Below are 10,080 nucleotides of genomic sequence, written 5' to 3' on the forward strand. Positions count from 1 at the left end.
CCCCACACACACACACACATACCTCTCAGGCTTGAACCTAGAAAAGAAGGGAGAGGGAAGGGTGAAAACACCCAAGCTAATTCAAGTCCCAATTGGGGGTTAAGGGAGAAAGAAAGAGATCTTTGAACATAGAGAACTGGAAAGCCTTTGAGATAGCAGAGCCCCACTTGGATTTGGCGTGCAGTTCAACAACTTAAACAACCGCTTGTTCTGTGGACTGGAGTGTTAAGACAAGCAGACTTCCTCATTGATAGAGGGCTTGTTGTGTTTGTCCAGCCTGAGACTTTTTCAATGACTGTTTGTCTTTCTAGGCCAAATTGAGGGCTGGGGTTGGGTGGATTGCCTCTGTTTGGCTGCTCCACTGCCTTTCCTTCCCTGACAGATGCAGAAGTCCCCAGGGTGGGTTTCAGGTTTTAAGATGGCCAATGGCTTACTGATTCTATCCACAAAGTGAATCTGATATGCAAATATCTTGTGGGGGTTCGGGGGGAGCAGGTTCTTTCTGACTTTCTTTTTTATTATTATTATTTTTAAAATATATTTTTATTGATTTCAGAGAGGAAGGGAGAGGGAGAGAGAGAGATAGAAACATCAATGATGAGAATCATTGATTGGCTGCCTCCTGCATGCCCCTACTGGGGATCTAGCCCACAACCAGGACATGTGCCCTTGACCTGAATCAAACCTGGGACCCTTCAGTCCACAGGCCCAATGCTCTATCCACTGAGTCAAACCAGCTAGGGCTGTTTCTGACTTTCTTAAATAAGAAGTGGGACAATCAGGACCAGATGATAGAAATGAGACCCACCCACCAAATCTGGGAAATTTTATATTAACTTTGAAAAGTCAACCAGTAATGGCTTCCAAAGGGGTCTGGGGGAAGAAGCCATGTGAGAGATTCCACACCAGCAGAACAGAACAGGATCTAGAAATTTGCAAAATAATTCCTCTCCTCCCAGTTACAAGAGTTACAACTCAATTTTTAATCTGCTAATGTCCCAGCTCTCCCCATTCCATTTTACTAAACTCAATTAGTACACTTAAAGAAGATAACGGCAGCTTCTCATACAATAAATTCAAATTCTAAAAGTTAGAGATGTTTGAACACTGACTGACTGAATTGAGTGCTTACTTCTACCTGCAAGACAGAATAACATGAGTTTAAAATAAAAAACAAAACAAAACACAACTTGTTGGGGAATGATGATTTTAATATTTTTTTTATCTTTAAGGATATGTTGTTTTGCAATAAATACAGGAAGTTCCCAATAGAGTTCTTTTATTTTTCACTGCCAAATTTGAAAATGGTCAAAGAAAGACTGAAAGACTTTTCAGATCCACACTTTTTTTTCACTCACACATGCGGGCTACAAGACCATTGTATACAAACATGTATAAAAATATTTAACTAGTAACTGTTTCTCTTTTTACCCCCAACAGGCTCAAAGTCAGGAAATGAGATATAAGACATCCTTGGGGATGAGGAAACGATTGCAACTTTACCAAACGGCTCTGAAAGAGTTGAGTAAGTTAAAATCCTGTTTTGAATATTGGTTTGCTGAAGTTATTTCTCTTTTAAGTAGGAAATTTTGCTTTGTCTTTTGCTTATGTTGGTTGTGAGTTTGGGGATATTTCTTGAGTTCAAGTGAAACTTAGAACAACACCTTGGTGTTTAATAAATTTGCACACAAATCAGCAACTCAAAGTCCCACCATCAGCTGACTAATCTCCCTCAAAGCCTACTCATCCGGATGTTCTAGAATTAATATTTGACGACACTCTCATTGAAACAACCACCCCTGACCTGCAGTTTCACTGTCACATTAGTCTGTGACATATTCATCTTGAATTCATTTCCAGATGATTTGATTGGAATGAGGTTTGACATGTATTGGCTTCCATGAAAGAAGCATACTTTGATCTTGGTGATGGGGTTTACATGATATGCATCATCTTTACCAGGGACACCAGCCTTCTGCAATGTGGTGGTGATGATCTCCCTACAATGTGGTGTCTGAACAGAGTGACTGACAGCTGCTCAGACAGGAATACCTTCATTGTAAAGAATTTAATTTAATATTCCATTTAGAATAAGCATATGATTTAGGGTTGGGTGTTTCCCCTTCCAAGCATCCAGTTTTCCTCATTTTAACTACACCACTAGCTGATGGTTGCCTCCAAGGTGTTTTTTTGTTGTTATTGGTAGAAAAAGCAACCTTCTTAACAAAAGTTAAATGACTCAGGAAATGGTTATCTTCTATTATTTTGGGATGATTTGAAGACAGAATTCTCAAGGGAGGTGTGGTTATTATGTAAATTCTATTGTTTTAGTTTTTCAATGCTGTTCTGAAAAATCCTTTAGCCATGTTTCTTAATCTTTTGTTGAAAGATGTTTTGCAGAACCATTGTTTGAAAATTAAATTCTATCTAAGTGTATTTTCTTTCATACTTAGTTCCATTAATAATGACTAAAGCCTGAACTGGCATAGCAAAGGGGAGGAATGTCTCTAAAATCCTCATAGATCTCATCTCCTTTGTACAATTTGGACCTGGACATATGGTGGCCTCCTGGGGCTTAAGTTATTTAATTATTTTCCCATAAGAATAGAGACAATCTCTCACTGCAGGAATCCTCAAGTCTGTCTTTGACTAGGATTTGAAGAGATTTGTCCCTAGTTTGGGTTGGTAACCTGGTCAGAAGTGAGGAAGAAAAGATTGAACAGATGACTGCAGATTTAGATGCAGAACATCCAGGCAACAAGGCTTATGCTTACCCAGGCTCTGTGCAGTGGCCCTTGGCTCTTAGGATACTGCTGGATAATCATCATTTAACATTGTTTAAAAGAGCAAAATTGGAAAATAGCCCAGTTATGCATCTGAAATTTTCCTGATTTCTTTCTTTCCCGAGGGAGAGAGATCAGACATTTTCCCATTTGAGCCAATGATGTGAGGAGCTCTGGCAGATGATAGCATCATCAAATGTCATATTTCTATACAGTAGGATTAGAAAATCAGTTTAGTTTATGCTATTGCATTGGTTTGGCTTAGATAAACAAGGGAATATAGGGCATGATTCTGGGCATTGGAGGAATGTTTAGGGTCTTTTGTGCTCCAAACAGTCTCCCATGAAGGCCTCCAGAGCTTCTCTGACCTCTGCTGAAAGATCTCTGGACTCTAAAATATGTCTTTTTTTCCTGCAAATGAAGCAGGAAAGTGGAATCAGTAATGCTATAAACTGCAGAATGGTTAGGAAAAGAATATTCCAGTTACGCATTTGGTATTGGAAGCAAGTATGGTGAGATAAAGTTCTGGGAAAAAAAATTCTGATCACCACTGAGGGGGATACTACTCCGCAGCCTGCCCAATCAAAAATTAATGATACCTGAACTACTTGCTACCTGGGCACTAGAAGACCCAAAGGAATGTCTCTGAAAACTAAAATATGCCTGCTTACATTTGTGTCCCACCTGTCTTTTGTGATTTGCTGGATACAACTTTGTTGCTAACTTCAGAGATAAGCCTTGAAGACCCTTATGTAATTGCCCCAAATTTCCTGTTTATAAATATTAGTGGGTGAAGTCAATTTTTTCTACCTACCTCTGTCTCTCGGGGAAATGTCCAGATGTTTTCAGTGCTTCAAGAGAAGGCTGCATCTGGGAGGGAGCTCCACAGGGCCAGGTAACTGTTGGTGAATTTGACTGAATCAGATAAATCTGCCCTTTTGCTGTTGGCACAAAAAGTCATACACATGTTCAAAGCTTTTCAAGGTAAAGTTAGTAAGAGAGAGTGTGTATAAAACCTCTGCTTATCCCTAGAGTCCATGGAGTCAATCTGTAAAATTCAAGTAGTCTGCAAATATGGATGGGGAAAAAAAGAATCTTTATTTTCACCACCTTCTAATGGAAAGTTATCATTTTCTTCTTTATAAGCATGGACAACACACACAGTACTATTAGAATTCACTAGTTCAAAAGGGTTCCAATAGGTTTCAAAGCCTAAAACAACTTAAATACCCTTGTTCTGCACAATTACTCAATGCTTTTGATACAGGTGGGATCACCATGTATATATTAAGAGATACATTTTTGTGCAAATCAGAGTTTTAATGGAAGTCAAAGTGGATGATGAGTTTGACAAACATCCTGAACAGTAGGTTGTAGATGACCTATGATCAGGTGGGAAAAAAAAAACGTTTTAATTACTGAACTACTGCAAAAGTGCCCTGCACTTAGGTCTGGATGCTACTGGAGGAGGTGACTAAGTTCTGTGTTGAGGGATGCCTAGGAGAAACAGCTAGTGATCCTAGGGAGGAACACACGCCTTTGGGTTTTTGATTTTGGTGTTTGTTATTTTCTGAGCCCTACTTGGGTTCAGCCCAGACTTGCCTAGTAAGCTGCATCACTCAACAGACACCTGCACCCAGAGGAGCCTTAAAATCACTCACAGAGACTGGAATACCTCAAATACTATGGCTAGAGACAGAGATCTTTCCTGACCAGGCTTAGAGGAAGGGAAAACAGGATGGGAGACCAGAGGAGGTGCCTGTAGGCAGAGGGATAAGTCCAAGAAAGTGGGAGTGTTGGAGAGCATGAAAGCCAGGAAAGAAGACAAATCCTCAAAACCTAGTCTCAACACTGCTGTGGAAGCCCTTGGTTTCCAGAGCAGACAAGGTTAGGCTGTCAAATGCTCTCCTTCAACTTTAAAAAATATATATATTTTTATTGATTTCAGAGAGGAAGGGTGAGGGAGAAAGAGATAGAAACATCAAAGATGAGAGAGAATCATTATTTGGCTGCCTCCTACATGCCCCACACTGGGGATCGAGCCTGCAACCAGGGCATGTGCCCTGACCAAAAATGGAACTGTGACCTCCTAGTTCACAGGTCAGCACTTAAACATTGAGCCATGCCAAGCCCAGCCAATTTTTTTTTCAATGCTAACCATAGCACCTATTGGTTGTGTTGCTTAAGCTCTACCAGCTGGAGGAGCAGAAAGACCCGCACTTGCCAAAGTCAGGGGAAATTGTTGTGGAAGCTAATCCCTAAATAAAATGAACCCAGAGCAGGAATGAAGAAAGTCTCAAAGAATCTGCTAACCATTATAAATAAGTAAATTATTTTTAAAATTTAAAAGAAATCTTCATTTACACTGACCAGGGAATGTATAATGGTTCTTGCTGCTGGAAATGGGTGAGACAACTCAAAAACCCTTCATCAGAGTTCATAGTAATCTGTCCAAACTTCTCACCTCTGCTACAGGTATGGGAATTTTTACCCAATCTTTAAAACATCTCTTAAAAAAAACCTTTTCTCAGCTTTTGGGTGCTTTCTATGGCCACCAGAGAAGCCCAAGTACTTAGGCTGGCATTTTTGGCTAGAGACCAAGACAAGGGTAGAAGCCAGCAGCCCTTTACATCGCCAGGTGATGTAGCTCATCCTAACTAGTGGGTTGACACAAACAAAGGATACCCTCAACCCCTTTGCCTAGACCTGAAGGGTGTTTTTTTTTTCACCTCACACCCCCACCCCAAGACTGTATAACCCAAAGGCCAGGAAGCCACAGTCCTCTCATAGCCTAGCCTCTACTCTTAACATGGCCTCTACTCTTATCAGAACTTTAAAGACAAGCGAGGAAGGAGGCAGTGACTCTGGCAACAGGCAACAAGTGGTGGGAGCTGAGAGTGGAATTGATCCCTAAATCTACCCTTTCTCAAAGGCTCCATTTGGCTTCAGGGTCTACAGAGCTCAAAGAGGGAGACCTAGGAGAGTAAGGAAATGGAAGAGTGAGGAAATGTTCCTTTTTGCCATGCTACCCTTTTTTCTTTGGCCAGTCCACCTGAGGGGTGCTGTGATTTATGGCTGAGAAGTTCCTTAGCCCCTCTCAGGAGGGCTGTGTGGGTTTGAAGTCAGCCTCTCCAGGTCATCAACTCCTCCTGCTCACTCCTGGCTCTGGCCAGGACTGGATTCTGGGTTTCACCAGTCTGTGAGAGCACCAGGCACTGGAGGGGGGACCACCAAGGTTAAGTGGGAAGAAGAGAGCAAGGGAGGGGAGAAGGAAGGATACATGTTGGAAGGCATAGTGTGGTCTGGGCTTGGGAGAAGAGAGAGAGAGAGAGAGAGAGAGAGAGAGAGAGAATGAATTTCGGAGAAATCGAGAAAATAAAATTAGGCTCCAGGACTGCTAGCCTAGGTGTTCTTTTGCTCCAGGCCGTCTGGCCTGCAGTCATCTTTCCTCCCTAGATCCCGCCTTCGCTTTCACATGGCTCCTGAGACAAACCGCTGAAGCCGTCCAGGTGCTGCCTATCAGTCCTGGCAAGATTGGGTACAGTAGGTCTGCCCCGAGGACATGTGCAAGGCAATACCCGTCCCCAAAGTCATGGAGAACAGAGGCATTACCGAGCTCCGCTCACTTTCAAGAGCATATCTATCCAGCTTTCGGGAGATAAGGGGGAGGTTCAGGAGGAGAGAATCCGTGCCTGGGTCAGAGTGCAGGAGCAGAATTGGGAGCTGATAGGGGGCGAGGGGAGGGGCGGGGAGAGGAGGAGCTGGAGCAGTTGTGCGCGCGCGTGTGTGTGTGTGTGTGTGTGTATGTGTGTGTGTGTGTGTGTGTCCGCGAGCGGCGATACCTGTCATCTCTGACATGGGGCACGACGGCAGACCAATCGGAGACCTAGGCGATTGTTCCTCTCCGACAGCCCGGACGGGCCCCAATCTCTATTCACTTCCTCAGGTGCTCTGAGGCCGCCTCTGTAGCGTGCGGGTTTCAAGTAGGCTTTAAAGATGGGGCGGGGGTGGGGGGGCGCAGTAGGGGAGGAGTAAAGTAACAATCCAAAACTTAAAGGGAAAGAAAAAAAAAAAAAACCTCTTCAGAAGTTGTTTTGTGGTTCTTTTTCCCCCTCCACACTGTCAGGTGACAGTGGCCTGAGCGGCCCGACTCTGGCAACTCTGGGGAGTCTGAGTCCGGATGCAGGCCGCCCACTCCCAGCGGACCTGGGCGCTGAAATTAGTGCATATGGCCGTGCGCTTCAGTAGCACCCCCACCACCTACAACATCCCCACTGCCCTTATCCCCAATTCCCCGCAGGGTGGGGTTGTTGGCCGCCAAAGCGTACTTGGGGAGCAGGTCGGACTTCTCTGGAGCAGAGCCTAGGGGCTCCCATCTGCCCACAGACTCAGCATTGAGTGTCCCACTACCCCTTCCACCAGCCGAGCCGCCACCATCCATCTAAAGCTCTTGGAGCGGTTGGGGGCTCTACCCAACAGCCGCCCAGCCTGACCTCGGCGGAGGTACTGGACCTCGTGTGGCCTATTGGGTTTGCTGCCGCAGCTGTCTAGCTCCAGGTCTGGGCTCTGAAGGGAGAGGCTGTAGTGAGGCTGGGCTAGATGTCCCCCCCCCCCACCTCCGCCAGGTGGAACGCTCAGCTCACGCCACCTGTTCTCACGCTCGCTATTTGTCTTGACAACAGGTAGTAGCTCCGGACATCATGACCCCCAGCTCATTGCTGCCTCCAACCCCTCGGTGTTCCCTGGCCTTCACGAACAGCCTCCCGAGGCCTCCGCCAGTGGCACTTTGAACGGACTCCTGCGACTGGGGCTCCCCAGAGAAATGAACGCGCGCCCCGAAGCCTTCTCGCCAGGACCAGTGGCCCGCAGCAACGCCCTAGCAGCTGCCGGGGCCCTGCATGGCTATGGGAGCATGAACCTGACCGTGAACCTCGCTCTGCCCCAGGGTCCCGGTGCCTTCTTCCGTTACATGCGCCAGCCCATCAAACAGGAGCTCATCTGCAAGTGGCTGGCGGTCGATGGCCCCGAGCTCCCGCAACTCTGCTCCAAAACTTTCAGCACCATGCACGAGCTGGTCACGCATGTCACTGTGGAGCACGTCGGCGGCCCAGAACAGGCCAACCACATCTGCTTCTGGGAGGAGTGTCCGCGCCAGGGCAAGCCCTTTAAAGCCAAATACAAACTTGTAAATCACATCCGCGTTCATACAGGCGAGAAGCCCTTCCCCTGTCCTTTCTCGGGGTGTGGGAAGGTCTTTGCTAGATCAGAAAATCTCAAAATACACAAAAGAACTCACACAGGTCAGTATTCGGCACTACCTCGTTTAGATCCTCTGGGGAAATAGGGGGCCTCTTCAGGGCCCTCAGGCTGGATTTCCTCAAGTTCCATCCCGGGAGTGTGTGAGTGTGTGTGTGTGTGTGTGGGGGGGGCGGGTATTTGGTGTTTCCATGAGCCAAGCCCATAAAATATGGGGGGGTGGTATTTGGTGTTTCCATGAGCCAAGCCCATAAAATATTAATTATGCTCTTCTATTAGAGTCACAGAAGTTCCCAAGACTGAGTGTGGGGAAGACAATAAGGGACTTTTGCTCTGGGAGGCAAGGGTGAAGGTGTTTGGGTCTCTGAGTGTGTGAATGTGTGCTCCCTGCCCATTTAGTTTGATTTTAAGGTATTTAAATCGTACTGTTTTTCTATCTTAAATATATAGGAATAATTTAATTTTTCCCAGGTTTTTTTGCCAACACTCTTCCAGCATTACAACCTGATCACCACCTGAACTGAGGGGTCATCAGGCTCTTGGCTACTTCTTTAGGATTTGGGGTCTCTAGGCTAACTTTTGGAGCCTTGATAACTGGACACTTGGGACAATTGACAAACCTCTCTTCTGCTTTAGCAGAGATCCAAGGAGACTCATCTGCCTTAAATGTCATTTACCGAGCTGTTAAGTGAAATGGGGACATGTGTCAACCACATCTGTCAGTTCTAGTTAACAGACAGGAAAGGAACCAGGGCAAGAGCCTGCAAAGTTGAACTTCTCTGGCCAGAAGCATCTCTAATTAGTGCAATTGCAAGGAAGAAGTTTTCACACTTTCCAGAACAGCCCGTAAAGTTACATTAATTAGTTTAGCAGTCATGTTTATACTCCAGTTAGCTAGGGTTTTCTTGCTCACCCTCCAAGTTTAAGAAATCAACATTTCCCCTCTCCTGTTTGTTTTTGTGTTTGTTTGTTTGTTTCCTGGGGGGAGGGGGCGAGAGAACTGGACCGGTGGCCAGAACCAGGGTATGAAATAAGTTCCACCTTGGTGCTCCACTTCTCCTACTCCCTGGCTCTCTGTTTTACTCACCTCTATTATTGGTGGAAACAACGGCAATTATTAGAGTCAAAGAACTCTCCCAGGCTGGTTGCCAATGCCCGAGAACGAGTCTTGCTAAATCCCGCCTTCTCTCGCAAACCCTGCAATCTTGAAGAAGGTCCGTGGCCAGGACAATGGCACAGGCGGAGGCCAAACCACCAAAGTCCACTTTTAGTTTCCTACTTTATTTCTGGAGCACGTCTGGAAGCGTATGGTTTTCTGGACTTGTTTCCAGGATGCCTCCTCCCCATCAGAGTTTCATCCCGGTGTGAGGCATAAAGAAGTGAGGTACTGTTCACCGCCCAGGCTGGCTACTCCAGAAGCTGGCGGTCCACACCGCAAAGGTAGACACGCAGTCCTGAGCCAGAGGAACTGATTTTTAATGACAGGGGAGTTCTAAACAAACACACTCTGCCGGCCTACTGTTTGAAGGCCGTGAAGCAGAAAATGGTTTAAATTCTTAGTTTAATCGACCTACAGCCGAGAAGCAAGTTCTGTGCGGCTGGGCTGGCTCAGGTTTTTTCTATCCGGGACCAAATTCTAGGTGCGTCCTTTGCGCTGGCAGTCCCGATTCATTACCGCTGGGGTTAAAAAAAACCTGCAGGGCCTGGTCCACCGTTTCTCTCGCCCCCTCCTAAGCAATGAAAAGACGGGGGGGGGGGGGGGCAATGTTTCTCAAATGGCAATAGACCTCACGACAAATTATTCATGAAGACAGTTCAACAGGAAAATAATTGCCTTTTCAAATATTAATGGCGTTTCATTTTCTCGAGTCGCGGAAGCGGCGAATGATTATTTTTCGGGAGTTAAAATTCGTCCGGATCTGAATCCCAGGCCTGGCCTCGGATGCGGCTGCCCGGGGCCCAAGCAGAAAGGTTTCACTTTGTGGCGGTCCCCGCAGTCCCGGAACAAAGGTGCCGCCGCGAGGGAAACGCAGGCGAGCCG

General features: G+C 46.0%; 1 protein-coding gene across 2 annotated transcripts in view; it reads left to right on the forward strand.

Annotated features, from left to right (window-relative positions):
- The window catches only part of ZIC4 (Zic family member 4), a 20,810-nt gene that overhangs the window by 2,979 nt on the left and 7,751 nt on the right, over positions 1-10,080 (forward strand). For both annotated transcript variants that reach the window (XR_001360671.1, XM_005858892.2), the window contains exons 2-3: positions 1,441-1,525; positions 7,466-8,083. Coding sequence is in view for 1 of the 2 variants with exons in the window: in XM_005858892.2 (XP_005858954.1) it covers positions 1,456-1,525; positions 7,466-8,083 (688 nt within the window). In the remaining variant the exon portion in view is untranslated. The remainder of the gene's footprint in view (positions 1-1,440; positions 1,526-7,465; positions 8,084-10,080) is intronic.

Source organism: Myotis brandtii, unplaced genomic scaffold (assembly GCF_000412655.1).
Source record: "Myotis brandtii unplaced genomic scaffold, ASM41265v1 scaffold1225, whole genome shotgun sequence".
NCBI classification, from domain to species: Eukaryota; Metazoa; Chordata; class Mammalia; order Chiroptera; family Vespertilionidae; genus Myotis; species Myotis brandtii.